The 17,133-nt window shown below is 40.4% G+C and overlaps 3 protein-coding genes across 5 annotated transcripts in view; 2 read left to right on the forward strand and 1 right to left on the reverse strand.

Annotated features, from left to right (window-relative positions):
* The window catches only part of si:ch211-158d24.2 (multiple epidermal growth factor-like domains protein 9), a 32,147-nt gene extending 23,457 nt beyond the window's left edge, over positions 1-8,690 (reverse strand). Inside the window, exons 1-2 of the mRNA XM_063896965.1 lie at positions 7,777-8,690; positions 2,358-2,562 (exon numbers count right to left, since the gene is read on the reverse strand). Of these exons, the coding sequence (XP_063753035.1) occupies positions 2,358-2,562; positions 7,777-8,503 (932 nt within the window). The 5' untranslated portion in view covers positions 8,504-8,690. The remainder of the gene's footprint in view (positions 1-2,357; positions 2,563-7,776) is intronic.
* Positions 1-17,133, forward strand: part of LOC134873403 (large ribosomal subunit protein uL29-like) — an 87,476-nt gene that overhangs the window by 37,153 nt on the left and 33,190 nt on the right. The window contains exon 1 of one of the 3 annotated variants that reach the window (XM_063896970.1): positions 10,667-10,670. The exons of the other annotated variants lie outside the window; for them this stretch is intronic. Coding sequence (XP_063753040.1) covers positions 10,669-10,670 — 2 coding nt within the window. The 5' untranslated portion in view covers positions 10,667-10,668. Of the gene's footprint in view, positions 1-10,666; positions 10,671-17,133 lie in introns of those variants that run through there. 3 annotated transcript variants of the gene reach the window in all.
* Positions 9,899-17,105, forward strand: LOC134873402 (serine/threonine-protein phosphatase 6 catalytic subunit-like). Its single transcript, XM_063896967.1, is given in 8 exon segments — positions 9,899-9,988; positions 12,184-12,234; positions 12,236-12,280; positions 12,423-12,488; positions 12,581-12,722; positions 12,830-12,909; positions 13,808-14,017; positions 16,269-17,105. Coding segments are annotated over 8 exon segments (918 nt in total). The 5' UTR covers positions 9,899-9,913; the 3' UTR covers positions 16,518-17,105.

Genomic DNA, 17,133 nt, shown 5'->3' on the forward strand with positions numbered 1-17,133 from the left:
GCAGTTATTTAATGCTGTCCCAGACAGTCTGTGGGACAGCCTTATCACAGCAAACACTTCCTTACTCTCACACTGAGTGTGATCACATGTGTGATTGTTGGTGTATTGTGAATAAAAAACAACCCCCTTTAGCTTTTCCCTGTGCTGCCAGTCAGGCAGTCTAACAACACTCCTGACAAACTGAATGATAGACTGATTCAAATCACTGTGTGGCCCTGCTTTAATTCCATTGAAGAAGGAATTAAAGATAGATGTGAGTGGGTAAGAGTGCCCTCTGTGGCGGCAGTTTGGGGAAGAATTTCCTGTTTGAACATGAAATTACTCCTGTGCAAAGTTCCAGCTCCAGTGACAGATGGTGTGGAGGAACTCTTCTCTCCTGCACAGAGCCACTTTAACCCCACCCAACCCAATCTGTGTCGGACTTCATTCATGCAGCTGAATGGGAGCCAATCCACGAAGCCAGGTCCAAAACTGTTGTGCAAAGCTTTCCCAGATGAGGGGAGGCTGTTATGCATCATTGAGAGTTAGATTAAAAAAACACTCATGGCTGTGCGGTATAACGTAGGATAAAAAGTGGAAACAGCTAGCTTGGCTCTGACCACAGCTAACAAAATGAAGATATATCATTTGTCAATTAGCTAAATAATAAACGTACAATGTCAAAAATCTAGATTCTGCTGTTGTACCAGGGTTATATGCTGGAATATTTCTTGGACTTTACTAGTTATAAAGCAGTTAAAGAAAACTGATGCAGTTTTTAAACTTTGGTTTTTAATATGAATTTGGAATTAAGTTTGAACAAGGCTAGCAACATACATACAGTATTTCTATATACCTTGTTCTTGTGCATGCATACTATTTTGGACACAACAAAAGCCCTGACCCGCTCTTTCTCAGCTAGATTGCTCATTACTTAATGGAAAATATACCTTGAGCAGCATGCTGGGGGTAGGAAAGCTGACTAATCAGTGTAATTCCCAGTGATAAGCTCCTGGGGGGGCGCTAGGCTAGGCTAACAGGGTTAGCAGTGGCCAGGCATGGGCTCAGACTGTCTGAGAAGGATTGTATTAGGTGTGGTTCTGTGTGAAAGCTTGAAGCACTGAAATAACCCACCTTCCTGCACCTTCACCTACATCCCATTAAACCCACAGCAACTCAGGTCCTCTAACAGCAAAATGACATTCTGTGTTTCCAGTGAATAACTGGCAGGTTAATTAGGATTTAGTTTAGTTAAGCTTGAGCTGTGACTTCTTCTGAGCATGACAACACAAACCCTACACACATTGCACATTGACTCCAGTAGCAGCATTCCTTCTCATGGTTAGAGGCAGAAAGTGCAGCCGCTATTTTTACCCGGTCCCTAACCCACACACACAGCTTCTTTTCAAAGTCACAGTTCTTGAGACTCAACTGCACGTCAGGTCTGCCATGTGTTTTCTAACATAGAATTTAAGGAGTTAGCGGGGTCTCAACATCTTTGCTTCCGGGGCGGCCTGTGGGATGATGGTCTCACTCACTCACAACAATGATCCTGCAGGGCCATGGTGTTATGGTGAACATAATGTCTGAGCAAAGCTGAGCCCCAGAACATCTTGTCTCAGTCCTTAGATAACAAACACTCACTCACACAAACACACCAGACAGCCTGTTTGGGCAGGCTAAGGCACTTTTGCTTCTAAAGATAGTACTCCTTCATAAAGCTGCAGACACTATGCAGGTACATGGCATATCTTACAGACAGTCAATGTTTGTACACTTTCAAATACACAATTAAGGTATCTGTTTGTCTAATCAGGCAATAAGTCCAATAATCTGCCAGTGGAAAAACAGCATCCCTGTGTTGTGAAGGGTATAATTTTTAATGGAGTCTGGGTTCTTTGGCCAATATCACAGATACGGGATGAAGTTCCCCCCGAGAGGGTTGTATTACTGCAAAGCGGTGAAAACATTCTTAACATAGTGTGCATTGAGCAGGTTCAGTAACTACAGTATACTACTTCAAACTGCACTAGGTGATAAAATGCCTGGGGAAAGTACCTCATACAAAGCTAGCTTAAGACATCCAAACTATTCCTTTGAGTGACTAAAACAATGGGCTGTAACAAAGAGTGACAGTTCTTGGATTTATACTTATGGTCACTTCATAGTAAACGTAAACGAATGGGATTTCACTGTTAAGTCCGCAGAAATTACATTTAGCTACAAAACAACAACTTCTAAATACAAATTCAATCCAATAAGTAAATGAGACGACAAACGAAGCACAGACATTTACCCATGTCCTTTTTCTAATTGAAAGTAAGTAGACACATTTCCATCATAGCTACCAGAGGGCGTGTTAAAGGAGGGAAGCTGACCTGTCACAGAGGTGGTTCACGGCCCCGTAGGAGTCACAGGCGCAGGGCATGCAGCCACTGGTGCCGTTGGTGTAGTGTCCCTCCTCGCAGTCCTCACACTGCAGACCAGTGTAGCCCGACAGGCACGAACACTGTCCCGTGATGTGATCACAGTCGTCCGGATCCAGAATCCCCTCAGCACCACTGCTGCAGTTACACACACTCTCTGTGGACATGGACAGGGGGGAGGACAGTGAAAAGAAGAGACAAGAAAGGAGAAAATGTTGCATGGTATAACACAAGTCTGCACAACATGTACTTATTTACATTATAACATATCATACGGATTTTATGTCTCAGTTGTTTTTAATGTTCAAAAAGCTAAACATTTATGACCATACACTGCAGGGGTGTCAAAAGTACGGCCCGGGGGCCAAATGCGGCCCACAGCCCACTTTTAATTGTGCTTTTCTTATATTGTTTTGCTATTTGACCGGGAGAAGTCGCCTTAGCGTTGTTGTTTTTTTTAATCTGAAGGACCAAATCTGAAGTCAGGGCATCATTTTGAAGGATTAGAACAGTGACTGTGGGTCTGCCGTAACTTTAAAGTCTCCTCTCCTCTCCTCTCCGAGGAGCTGCTGCTACCCGCTGCATGCTGCAGGACTTCTTCCCAGTGTAGCGGGTGTCTGCAGGATCGGTAAATTAAATCCATTCTTCAGTGTTCTTGGGAGGCCGTCGTTTATATTTGTGACTTTGTTATACTTGCTGCTACTCCCATTACTTCCAGACACTTACTATGGCTCGCTCAACCTCTCTCTCACTCTTACACATATGCACACACGTATCCCCCACTCTCTCTCTTAAAGGGATAGGCTGCCTTATGCTACTATTACAGTTTGAATAGTAAAACATCGGCAAAATTGTTATTCTTAACATCGCAGATCTTTTTTCAATCGGTGCATCCCTATGAAAAATGTTTCAAACAAATCCTAGTTGATAAAAAAAAAGTCCAATAAGTTATTTGCATAATAAGCTTGAAATAAACCCGTCGTATTTCCTCTGATTATGAGCAATCTGAGGCTTCTGTTTTAAGGAAAGAGCTGCCGACAAAATAAAGGGAACCTTACAGAGAGCTGTGATGTTTCTAAAGCATATTCAGGTATCAAGAGTAATTGACCTGACTTTGATTGATTTTGCTAACTCATAACTTCACTTATGAGGCGATATACCTCACCTCTAATGAGGGGCCCTGCCCTTTGTATCTCTTTCTGTATGTGGCCCTCAGGGAAAAAAGTTTGGACACCCCTGATATACTGTAACAGGTCAGCTTAGTACTGTGTTCCAGTGACATACTGACGTTTAAACGGTTAGAATAATATCTGCAAATAATTATTCTGCCTAAACAGCCTGCATCCTTTCTTGTTTCCTGACTGGTTTACATTTGCCTGCGTATTTGCAAAATAGGAACAGGGAGGCTCTGTGTTTGGAAACGGAGAAGGCATTATGCTGTTGTCTTCAGTACGATATTACAGTGACAGACTAACAGTAGACACAGGAACACTGCAGACAATCAATCAAGTTGTTCTACACACTGCGTTTGTGACATTACTTTTTCCAGGGCTGTGTGCAGGGAAGTCACATAGGAGGAGGGCATGCAGGCATGACCAGACCCAGGAACTGTAAGACTGGAGCTGATAATGCAACCAGCACATCGAGTGAGCTTTACTTAATGCTGTGAAATGCATTCACAGAATTCCTGTACCATCGGCCCCTGGGAGCCGCCCAGTACAACGGCAGAGCTGCTAATTCCCTTTCCTCGACCATATTCCTCTCACCCATCGAGGAATTCAAAAATCTGCCTTTTTTAACAAGAGCCTGTTTCTAATGGCTTTACTGGTGCGCACCTGAGCGGACAAAAGTTTAATACTGAAGGACTTTATAGTTGCACTCCAACTAGCCAAAGTCCCTAACTAAACCAATAATGATGATTTAAAGTGTTTACTGACAACAGTTAATTTTTACAAACACACATCTCAATGAATTAAGTAAAAAAAATTGTTATTTATTTAAATATTTTAGAAATAGAATTGGGGTGGATATAACAGCTTGCCATGAAGTTATAAAAAGCATGACCTATTGGTGCAGATACTTTGGGAATTAAAGCAGAATGAGTGGAATTTTGAACAGGTTAAGAGGTCCACCAAAGGGGCCAGTCAAAACGAGGGCCCTGGGTTCTGAATCTGACCATTTCAAGGCTACAGAGTTGCAGAGCAGCGGCAGTTCTATCCAGATATCTGGGACAAACATCACAGGCCAGGGGAAAAGGCTGTACGGTTTAAATGTGACTTTGAACACCACTTGTATAGAGCTTTATTGTAGTGTTGTGAATGAATAAACAGAAGCCATACTGAACATCCACCTCTCAGTCCTCTATAACATCTGGTACAATTCATTGGTTTTTGTTTTTTGGAACGTCTTAAACCTTAAGAATAGCATGTTATCTTTAGGAACTTAGCTGTAATAACCTTGTAAGATACCAGAGGAGATAATGACAGACATGTGGATGACCTGGTAGAGTACGGAGTGGCAATCTATTATTCATCTGATCTTAGGTTAGGTGTGGCGAATGACGACTGAAAGCCTGATTATACGTGTGTCTCTGTTCTGGGCTCAGATAGATAAGAGCTCTGAGACCAAAATAAAAAAATAAATTGTAAAACGGCATACACACAGATTTCACACAATACCTCAGCTAGCAGTCAGATAAAGAGGAACAGACTGCTGAGTTAGAATGTATTTCTGTCCCACTCAGATTATGCTCCCCTTGCACTGTTGCTCGGACTTTTACGTAACTAAGAAAAGCCTGTGGTTATGCAAGTCTCTGCAGTACACCATCAAGCCCTTTGCTAAAGTGACTATCTGCCCAGTCACGCCTGAGAGTGTGTGACATCAAGTGAATGCATATCGATTCCCACACTGCATTCAGGCCTCGTCTAGGTGTGGGGTAGGGGCACCGTGTGGCCGTCTTTGAAAACGAACAACAGGTTTGATGTATATTGGAGTAGACCTGTGTCAGGGAAGGGGGGAAACTAAGTTCAGCTCTCTCCTATTCGACTGCTGTGAAGTGCTGTGACAGCATGACTGGTATTGAGACTCAACTGCAGGCAGTTCAGAACAGGTTGTGTCCCAAAACTCCTCTCTTGCCTAATTCACAGCTCCCCTGTCTGTGCTGCTGCAGAGAAAACAACAGCGGTTGAAGCGTTATTCTGCAAAAAAAAACACATCGCTCTACTTTAAATTTCAGCTAGGGAATCACACCTCGTTTAACCTTTAGAAAGTTCCTCCTAAAAAGCACGCGAAAACACACCTCACATCTGTCTGCGCGGTCGCTGCCTTGCCAGAGTATGTATAGCAGCTCACTGGGCGAGGCGTTACCCCAAGTGACGCCTTTATTGACGTCTTTGTTGTTCTGATGCCTTTAGACTAGAACAATGAAAAGTGATGAAGTTCCTGGTGACACTTTCAATAAGGTATGGGGACATTTTTCCTGTGTCATGGTGCAGGTTGCATTTTGGCCTCAGGGCTTAAATGAATCCAATAAATAAGAGTTTTTAGTAGAGAATGCTAAACCCGCTACCATCTCAACTCATAACCTGCTAAACAACCTTAAAATAAATCAACGGAAGTAATTATGCCGATTGATAGTTGGGTTTCAACTAGCGTATTTTATTATTTTTTTATTAATCTGGCCCTTATTCTCTTGCTTGGTCTATAAAATGTCAGACAATGGTGAAAAAGGGTGTCATAATTTCCTTAAACCAAACATCTTCTTATTGCTTGTCAGCTTAAAAACCAAACACATTCACTCACTTCATTAAGCTGGAAAGAATTGATGTTCAGCATAATTGCAAGAATCAAAAAAGACAATAACCACTGAACAGAACAGTAAACAACTTGCAGTATGTGAGTGTTCAGATAAAATCTATCATTTACATCATTAAAATATATTCTCAAAAACCACATCTGACTGTAAGAATATTCTATTGAACATCTGGAGATCCTTAAGCAGCCACTCAATGTGCATTTTGTGTGATATTATAGAGATTAATCAGACCCTTCATCTTCATCCACATTAGGACCAGCTATACTTATCCTCCTTCTCTCACTGAGATCAATCCTGACAGTGAGGTAATACATAGGATGGAGAACAAAAGCTCAATGTAAAAAACATGACTGGACTGGACCTCTGATGTGAGGGGCCAATATCAGTCAGAATAGGAAATGAAAATGATTTTCTGCAGGTTTTTTTTATTCTGGCTTATGGGCATTATGAAGTTACAACTAAGAATACAGCCTTTTGGAATACATCAATTGATGTGTTTAACAATTAACTGTCGATTTATTTTGAATTTTTGAAATGGTTTGGAAAATACTACTGTTGCATATGTAGTTTAGTCAGAGGAAGCTCCTACCGCTAATAGCAGGCGTGGGAACACAACGGTTACTGGTACTGGATGTGTTTCATGTAATCTGTAAATTGTGTGTATTCTCATTTATCTTTTTATTTTTATGCATGTTTCTTAAATAATATTAATCTATCTTTGGCTCGTTACGTGCCGTAAGAATGTAAATTTCCCCTCTGTGGGATGAATAAAGGTATTCTGATTGTGAATATATTCTGAAATGCCTGCCTGTGCAGCTGAGGTGAATGGAGAACAACACATCCACATGGAGACTGTCATTGCTCATTCATGGCTTGGCCTGTCTGGCCATTTTGGTTTAAAGGGCCTTGGTCTGCATCTGCCTTGCAAACAGCAAAAGAGGGGATGCAGCCGCTCTCTGAGCAGCTCCTTGTAATTTCCCTTCAATATCAAACACGTCTAGTCAAACATGACGGGGGCACCGGTCTCTGTGGATGCAGGGACGGATTGGATACACTGACTGAACAACAACAGGATCATCCTTGCACCCCTATAGCCCCCCCTTCGCAGTCCACTGTAATATATGAAACACTCATCTTATGATAAAGGCCCTTTGGAACATAAAATATGCTAAACAGCGACAGATTGAAAACATTTGAGAATTAATGTTTTTTTATTTAATATGAAGGGATTTGGTTTTTTCCCGATGTTCAGGGGGTACACCGTGCAATCTGAGAGGTCTGCCTATTGTTGCAATCTGGTTTATTCGGTCCTTCTCTGCGTCAAACCCCCCGTTAGACCACCCTGCTGCTACTACTACCAGGCTAACATAGACACGGCTGTCTCTTCACAGACTCGTTTTTCTTAACATGAAACCAGAAATACGTCAAATATAGATGCAATTCATCGTTTTTATAGCTCTTCATATCCAAAAGCTTTTTAAAATTTTATTTCTTGAATCTGAACGATTTTTTAAAACAGTTCTGGTAGCTTTTTAATTCAAAGGTAACGTCACTCACCTTGACTATTCTCTATTGAGGTAACAGATGTGCCAATATTATCTGCTGCCCAGGCATCGTTGGCTGTGCGCTGGGAAACCATGGACACCATGGTCTGCAGCCTTTTCTCCGGAGAGAAAAGTGAGGATTGTGCATCGGTGGATCTTTTGCTTGCGCCGTTTAATCTGGAAATCGGCGCAGTTAACTGTTCTTTTGTGGCTATGATTATTCCATTATAAGGGGGGGTTGTAGCAGAAGCGGTGGTGGTTTTCCGGTCCGTTGTTGGAGGCTGGAAGGTGTTTGCCGTTTTAGAAATAGAGCTAGTAGTGGTGGTCGGGCCGGAAGAAACAATGGCAGGCTGCGGATTGAGTCCCGTTAGAGGCCCGAGAGCCAAGCTGCTCTCGGGTACAGAACGAGGCATGTCGGTGTGGAAGGTCTCCCAGGTGTCGGAGGCTGAGCCAGGCTTCCTGGAGATAGGCGGCGCATCGTAGGGGCTGATGCGAGGTGCAGCTTCAGAAAATCCAATATATACATACAAAATAAATAGCAGACTCGGAGATATGAACATCATTAAGGACGTTAGCCTCATATTCACTTTCAGCTCTCCATGTAAGCCCCAGTAGTGGTCTCTCTCAGACCTTTCCCTGAATAGACGCGTACTCCACCATTGATGTCCCCGGCGGTGTACGCTGCTGTTTGTTGCCCTATGAACCACAGTCAACACTTCACCTGCTCTGCAACCTACCATGGGCCACCAGAGACTGACGTAGTCGTTAGCCAATGAGAGCCCGTCAACATTGCTCGTGAGGGTTCGCTGGTTGGATAATCGTCCTAACACCTTGTGAGAAATAATATATTATAAATCATCAATCGTACTCACTCCTCTGGAGATTATCAAAAACATAAACGGTTCTATTCAGAAACTGTATTACTTTAAGGAAGATCGTTTTGAAAGATAGTGTGGCTTCTAGAAACAGTTACATACAGTGTTACAGTTAAACGCATAACAGGTATCCTCCCCCTTATGTCATGGAAATGCTGTGGCAGCTTGTTGTGGGATAAATGTTTATAGTGAAAGGTCCAGAACCTTCCTTTGTCTCCGCTTTAACACCTCTTTCTATGTGAATTTATTTTCGAAATCACTCATTAAAAAATAAATGCATCTTTAATGACTGCCTGGTGAAATAAAGCAGCCTCTTCACTACCTTCAGGTGACTTTAGGACACCGCGGACATTTATAACTAGCCCATAATGTATATTACATTTTAATTTGTTTTAATTGTTATTTTTACACTTTTAAAATGCGTCACACACTTCTCTGTAGGCCGCAACTGTATCTGCCCTTCACATTGTAACGCTTCTATTATATTTGTTTTTACATTTTTGAACGGAAGTAATAGTATGCTTATGTGTCTGTATTGACGTGTGCTGTCATGAGTGTCTAATGAAGAATGTTTATTCTCCTGCAGTGGTATATGGTGTTATGTCTGCATTTTCAATGTATGCATGCATGTACAAAGAGAAAGTGGTTGGCATCTAGTTTATATCAGCCTGCACTGCCCTGCGGTGGTCACAATGTGAATCTGCATCTGTAAAATGAACAGTTTTGAAGTCAGTTTCTTCAAATATTCAACAACTTAAATTGTTTATTACGCTATTGCTTTCCTTCTCCCTTATATTATTTGAATTTTGTGTTTATTCTGCGTTGCTCGTGAAGTCAAATCTGTATTATTTTAAGTACAGTTGACTTTGTTGTCATACAAAAGCCACAATGTTGGCAATGGGAATCTTAAGTTTGACGCTCCTCCAACAATGCAACATACTTTATACGAAGACATAAACAAATATTTAAAATAATTCTAAAGAACAAATTGAAATACAATACTGCAAAAAATACTGCTGCATGTTACACAGGTGTTGCAAATATAGTGAAGAATAAAGATTATTAATACGGTTATGATAAACTCACTAAAGCAAAGTCAAACACTGTTATACCTCCGGTGGGAACCGAATGAATAAAACACTTGAAGACAGATTGTGTTTCTTCGGCTGTGGAAGGTGACAGTGAGAGCTGTTGGTTATCACAGGCGGCAGGTGGCAGTAGAGGGAGCGCGCGGAGTTGTTGCAGGAAGTTGCGCATGACTACAAGCTCGGCACCATGGCGCCTCTAGATCTGGATAAATATGCAGAGATTGCCAAACAGTGTAAATATCTCCCAGAAAATGACTTGAAGGTAAATGTGTCTTTATGAAAATGTTTTTTTGTTGAGACATGTGATTGACTTCTGATGGTATGTTGTAACAGCGTAATTATCTGTTAGCTAACGTGAGCTAGCTAGTAAGTTAGCCTGCTGACTCCATCTCTCGGCCAGGAAGTGAACACAGTTCAAAACAAATGCTCAGTTTAGCTGCAATACAAAAACACAAGTCCAACTGTCGTCTTATATGTACTAACACTGGGAATGACATGTCGTTCCTTGCTGAGGGTAAAATGAGCAGATAACCACAGTGACGTAGTGAGGCTGCCTGTCATGATGGTGGGATGGCAGCTGTCTGAAAGCATAACACTGTCCCTCACAGGGATTTATGGTAAGACTTGTGATCAATGAAGCATTTAGTATACTTACTGTGTTGAAGTGTGGGGCAACACATACTGTATGATTAACTCAAACCCTTAATTTACACTACAGAAAAAGCAGTGAAATGGTTGCGTAATGCACATCCCCAAGAGAACACATCAATATACTTCAAGGCTGTTAAAATGTAAAGATTTAATTGAATTACAGACTACATTAGTTGTGCTTGAAGCAAAACACACAATGTAACTATAAGCATCAGTCTGCACTTTAAAGCAGATGTGTATCTCTGTTAACTGTGTAATTCTTTACCAAATGATTTAATGGGCTGTAGGAACATCTTAAGGTTTAAGAAAATGTATAAAGAAAGAATAATTAGACCGTATGAAGATGTCAGGGAACCTGATGGTAGATTGTTGTGTTGACTTTTGATTGTGTTTTGGGTTTCATGTTACTGTAAGTATTGGTAAAGCAGCTGCGAGTGACAGCCCATCTATTTTTGAGTAAGAGGTAAAATAGAAACATACTTTTTCCCATTGACAAAAAACTGCATAAAGTGTACATGCTTTGTTTTATAACTCCCATGAGTGGAATAAAACTAAGGGAAATCTGTAAATTTAAGGAACAACATACTTCCCTTCTACAAGGCAAGGCCAGTTTATTTATATAGCACATTTCAACACAAGGCAATTCAAAGTGCTTTACAAAAATGAAAGACATTAAGAGCATTAAGAAATATTGCTGTCATTAAAAAGCAAAGACAATAAAATAAACATAAAACAAGCTAATATATAAAATACATGTTAAAGTTACAGTGCAGCGTCAGATATGAAGAGTTCATTTAAAAGCAGCGGCAAAAAGAAAGGTCTTCAGCCTGGATTTGAAAGTGGTAAGAGTGGCAGCGGACAGCATTTGATAGTAGGAAAACTACTAATAAAACTACTATTAGAGTACATTTGGCACCATATTTTAAATAAGTAGTAAGGTAATAATGAATATGTTACATAGATAGATGCAGTTGTACTCACAGTTCAGTGAGTTTGAAGTTTTCAATCTGCTGGTGAAAGTGAATGTCAACTAGAACCAGTCAGAATTATGAGGATTTTAATAACCCTTCTATAAATCTCTCCAGCTGCTTTTGGGCCTCTGAACATGCAGTGTAATGTAAAAAAATAAATATATATATATATATATATATATATATATATATATATATATATTCCTACACCGATAACCTAATGTGTGTACATCCCCACATTGACTTATTGTTTTTGCAGTGTTAAAACCACTTGTAGCACAGCACTGGAATTCTTCGGCTGGCTATAAGTCAGAGTCTTACTGTGGCCTTCTGACCAAGCCGTCAATGCCATCATATCTTATTTTATAGACACTAGTGGGTGTAGCTATACTACGAAAGTAACAGGATTCCGTATCCAAGTCCGACCCGCATTTGTTAGGTCCGTGCTCATCACATGGAAGTTCCCTTTTCTTATTAATATACATTTATTTAGTAGGTTTTAGCCCGATAGTAGAAGTTTGTGATCTTTGATAAAAATTCTAAATCTTTCGATCCCCTATTAGTTGTTCATTTAACGACATTATTACATGTTAGATTTTCTTTTTCATTGAACAGTTATAGTGTTACCCTACCATAAAGAGCTGATAACCTTAAATCAATCTTATTAGTCTTGGTTCACAGGCTGTAAACGATTTCACACGCTGTTCACTAAGAACAGCATTTTGAAGGAAAATCAAGTGAAATACTTTGTCCTGAAAGTTTTGTCAGTGAAAAGCATGCTAGTGGTAAAAGATGACTCATGGTTTATGTCTGTGTTGTGTTTTTATCCATACAGAGGTTATGTGATTACGTGTGTGACCTTCTGCTGGAAGAGTCCAACGTGCAGCCCTGTCTCCACTCCTGTAACAGTATGTGGTGACATACACGGACAGGTAAAACCCAGAAGTTCTCGGCAGGAAACTCCTCGTCTCCCCTGATGGTGCCGCACAGAGCCTGCGGTTCACAGAGATTTTGGTCTCTGTTACACATAAAATGTGATGCCTGCACTAAACGTGTATCTCTTTGTTTCTACAGTTTTATGATCTTTGTGAACTCTTCCGAACGGGCGGCCAGGTTCCTGACACAAACTACATATTCATGGTTTGTGCGTTGAAATCAGTTTGAACTTAAATGCATCTGTCTCAATGTGTTCTATTCGACTGATGTTGATAGTAATCCTCTGTCATCTGCAGGGCGACTTTGTTGACCGAGGTTATTACAGTTTGGAGACGTTCACCTACCTGCTGGTGCTGAAAGCCAAATGGCCCGACCGCATCACACTTCTACGTGGAAACCATGAGAGCAGACAGATCACCCAGGTTTATGGCTTTTATGGTAGATTGGATTTATGCCAATGTTCAATCTGCACTATCACATATCTCACATCCTGGGCAATAATCACACCCTTCTGTTGGAAATAAAATGTGCACTCTGTCTTTCAGATGAGTGCCAGACCAAGTATGGGAATGCAAATGCCTGGCGTTACTGCACCAAAGTGTTTGATATGTTAACAGTTGCAGCTGTAAGTATTGACTTGTGACTGGGCTTTAACTTTGGTTGTTGTTATTAAAGAAGAAAGATTGATATGTGACCTGATAAATGATGGTTCATCATGCCTATAAAACATAGCGTTCTCTAAAGGGCTTCCTGTTTATTTCTGATGGTAAATTATTTCTCAGTAGAGAGTAAATCCATCATGTATCACTAGAGAAGCTCAAAATTGTTCACTTTGTAGCCCTTATTATTTACATGGACAATGTTACAGCAAGGCAACTTACTGGGACACCATCACAACATGTTTGGGGGGTTGGCCAGTTTTTTTTATTGCACAGAAATGAGAAGATGATTTCACTCCATTTTTCTCTTTAATTTAAATAAAATTCTTCTCTTTCACCGCCACATTTTTTGAAATCATAAACCATGCCACAACAATGGATATGCACTTAAAAATTAAATTGCCTTTTTCGTCTAGTAAGCAAAATTGTTTTCCAGGTGATATATGTTACCACTGAATACAGTATCAGCCGTGGGTTACACAACAATATGATGTGATAGATCATTAGAATGTGCTTTTCCTCACTAACAAAGCGTCCAATAATGAGCTGGTTCCTTAAAAAACATACAGTTTGATACGTTATATCCATCTATATCTGACCTCAGTAGCAGCTAGGTCACTGCTTTTCAGCTTTCTGAATTCTGTTAAAAGAAACTTAGAAGGAGCCCTTTCTTTAAATAGTTTTCAAACTTGAAAATCCCTGAAACCCTTAAATACAGTTTTCTGTGTACGTTTGCCTGTTTTCTGTCTTTCCCAATGGTGTCCTTATTGAATCACTTCCATATTGTTTGAATGGTGTGTAACCATTGACAACACATTTCAATTGTTTAGCATATGACGCCCTAAATCTGTATTTTGTTTTCAGCTGATGGACGAGCAGATCCTGTGTGTCCACGGAGGCCTCTCCCCAGACATAAAAACTCTGGATCAAATTCGAACCATTGAGCGGAACCAGGAGATCCCTCACAAAGGAGCATTTTGTGACCTGGTGTGGTCCGACCCTGAAGACGTGGACACCTGGGCCATCAGCCCCAGAGGAGCCGGCTGGCTCTTTGGTGCAAAGGTCACAAATGAGGTAGGTCGCCCTGACGTTGTTCCAAGAGTAAACATGTAAACTTGAGTTCTTATATGCTCATCAACAAAAACATGTGTATAAGGGATGGGCATGATTAATTGACGATCGATAATTGGATCATTAAGAATTTTGTCGATCACGTTAGATTTTTATCGATAAAACTAATGCAGGTTGTGTTGCATAGTGTGAAAGCAATTAAAGAATTTACCACCCGGGGGGCAATATTTGACTAAAACGCCATGCTCAGTTACCTGCGAGTTTCCGTTGCTTTCAACAGTAATCATGAAGAGTTCACGGCGAAGTGTGGCGTGGGATGGGAAGGTTCCCCAGGCTGGCCAAGTGACCCCAGAGCATGTTAACATGCTTATCTTTATCAACAAAAATCAGTAGACTGGTGCTGAAGTTGTATAGAGTTACTAGTTATTTTTTATGAGGCTTTGTTAAAGCTGCAGTCGGCAAGACTGGCTAACCTACATTTTGAATGTTTACTACTCTCACGCCCCTCCCCCACTGCCCCTAAGCTCCCTCCCATCGAGTTGGTGCTCGTCAGTGCGTGTGCACCAGATTTCTGTGAACGTGCCCGTCTCTTCAGCATCGATCTAATTTAATGCCGGTCCGATGTTGATTCTGGTTTTATCACTTGCACGGTCGCCTTCTTTCTTGGTTTCCTTCTTTTCTACAGGGGTTTTCTTTTCCTTGGTTGTTTTGGACCTCCTAGTTTCAGTTGTTAACCGAGGAATTGGAAGCTTGTTAGTGTTTCTCTCCGCCATCACGCTTCGTATAATCCAACACACCTGCGAGTGCGAACTACAGGCGTGTGCATGTGATATTGTAACGTGCGCGAGGGGGGATCTGTTGTGTGTGCACAAACTGTAGCCCTGCGCTGATTGGACCAGAAGAACCGGGCGCGGTGGATTTTTGCAAAACAAATAACAGGCTCTAGGTGGAGGTAGAGACGCGTTTGTTTTTCTAAAACCGGATGATTTATGTTGTTCTGTGGGAGCATAGTGTCGGTTTCAGTGAATATGATCAAAACAATCCTGCTGACTGCAGCTTTAAGTAGACTAATTAATTGTTAGGTAGGTTAATGTCTCTCTCACCCTGTTTCTCGACTCGGTGCCTTTTGGATAGTTTTGAGTTACATTTTGACAAAACCTGACAGACCGAAGTATTATTATGTTTTTGGTTGAGTTATTGTTTAACATGATTGTTTTTTGATTATTATTTAGGAACAAACGAGGGTCAATTGTGTTTAAGAGCGCTGGCTCGCAGCTGCAGGCTCCGCTGTTAAACCTTCAAGTTTAACCATTGAACGTCCAGTTTAACTGCCACAAGAGTTTTCTTTTTGTAATAAAGATCTCATCGAGGAAAAACACGCTGTACTTTTGTATTTTCATTGCATTTTTAATATATAAAAAGTTAAATAAATAATGAATTTTAATATAAAAATATTAATGATTAATCGTAAATGTATCGTTAATTCTCCCAACGATCGATTAAGAAAATGTAATCGAATGCCCACCCCCAATGTGTATGATAAATACTCTGTAGTAAACATGAAGACATTTTCACCTATAGAATTCTAAAGCTGTTGTTTTGCACGTCTTGTATTATCATCTATGCAATTGTAGCATTTATTTTATTTGCTCCTCCCCAACTGTCAACATAAACTTTTTTTATATTCAATATTTAAGCTGAAAATGTAAAATTACACAAGTAGTTCAGGTCAACGTGTCTCAGATCAAGTCAAGTCATTCAATTTCAAGTAGAGCCTTAAGTCATTTATTTCTGTCAAGTTTAGCATTAGTAAAACCCTGATTCCAGTCGTCATGAGTTTAAGTCAACAACAGATTGAGTCCCCCTCACTACTGTCCGGATGCAATACTGAAAATACACACAGTGTGCAAGCCCCATAGTAATAGCAGCAATGCAAAGTGCTTTTTGGTACGTGAAATACCGGATTTTTCCTGACTCCAAACACAGAACTTGGCCCCTCAGTCATTTTTGAGCAAATAGGCAGTAGGTATTATGTTATTCGCAGTTCAATTTACTCAAAGATAATGCAAAGTCAGTCATTTTATCTGTGGTGTGTTGTTAAATTTGAATTCACTAATAAAATGTCACTTCATATGACAAAATCCCAATACTGACCGTGATCTGAGCACAGCATTTGTTAACTAATCAGGGTATTAAAGTCTGTCAAATTTTTAACATTTTTTCTTCTTCTTTCTGTATCTTTCAAAAACTACAGTTTGTTCACATCAACAACCTGAAGCTGATCTGCAGGGCACACCAACTTGTCCACGAAGGCTACAAGTTCATGTTCGATGAGAAGCTGGTCACAGTGTGGTCGGCTCCGAACTACTGCTATCGCTGCGGCAACATCGCCTCCATTATGGTCTTTAAAGATGCTAACACAAGAGAGCCGAAGCTCTTCAGAGCAGTGCCTGACTCTGAGAGGGTTATCCCACCCCGAACAACTACACCCTACTTCCTGTAAGCACATTAAAACCAAACCAAGCAGCTATTTGTTCAGTGCACAGACAGTGGCATCAGCACTTATAAACCCATATGAATTTTTTATTGTACATTTAGAGTATTGACAGTGCACTTTGCTGTGCCAACTGCCCGTTGTTATTCCCAGTACAGAGAAGTGAGGTGGCGCAGCAGTGTCGCTGTGCTGTTTTAGAGGAAGGATGAAAATGACCCTTGTAAAATGTTCATATTTATAAATTTAGATTTTAGTTATCTATTGAAATTCCCTCTGCTGAGAAATTGCAGGTGCAGTGTTGTATACAATGTTTCAATTAATTTTGTTATGCTTATGTATTAAAACTGGATGTCAGATAATAAAGCACTGCACAAATTGGCACACTTAGTGTTAAAATGTTATATTATAAATAAACATATAAACATAACAGTAAATGTGTAAAAAAATGTGGCTATATCCATTTGATAGATTTCTGTAAGGCATGTGATACATTTGAATATTCTCTGTGATTTCTAGATTTGGATGCTTGTAATTATTCTTTTTCTGTGTCACCATTCTGTTTTTAAATAAAGAAATCCATCAATTGTAAATGTTGAACAGAGCCGGAGTATTTCTACTTTTGTAT

Source organism: Eleginops maclovinus, chromosome 12 (assembly GCF_036324505.1).
Source record: "Eleginops maclovinus isolate JMC-PN-2008 ecotype Puerto Natales chromosome 12, JC_Emac_rtc_rv5, whole genome shotgun sequence".
Classification (NCBI taxonomy): Eukaryota; Metazoa; Chordata; class Actinopteri; order Perciformes; family Eleginopidae; genus Eleginops; species Eleginops maclovinus.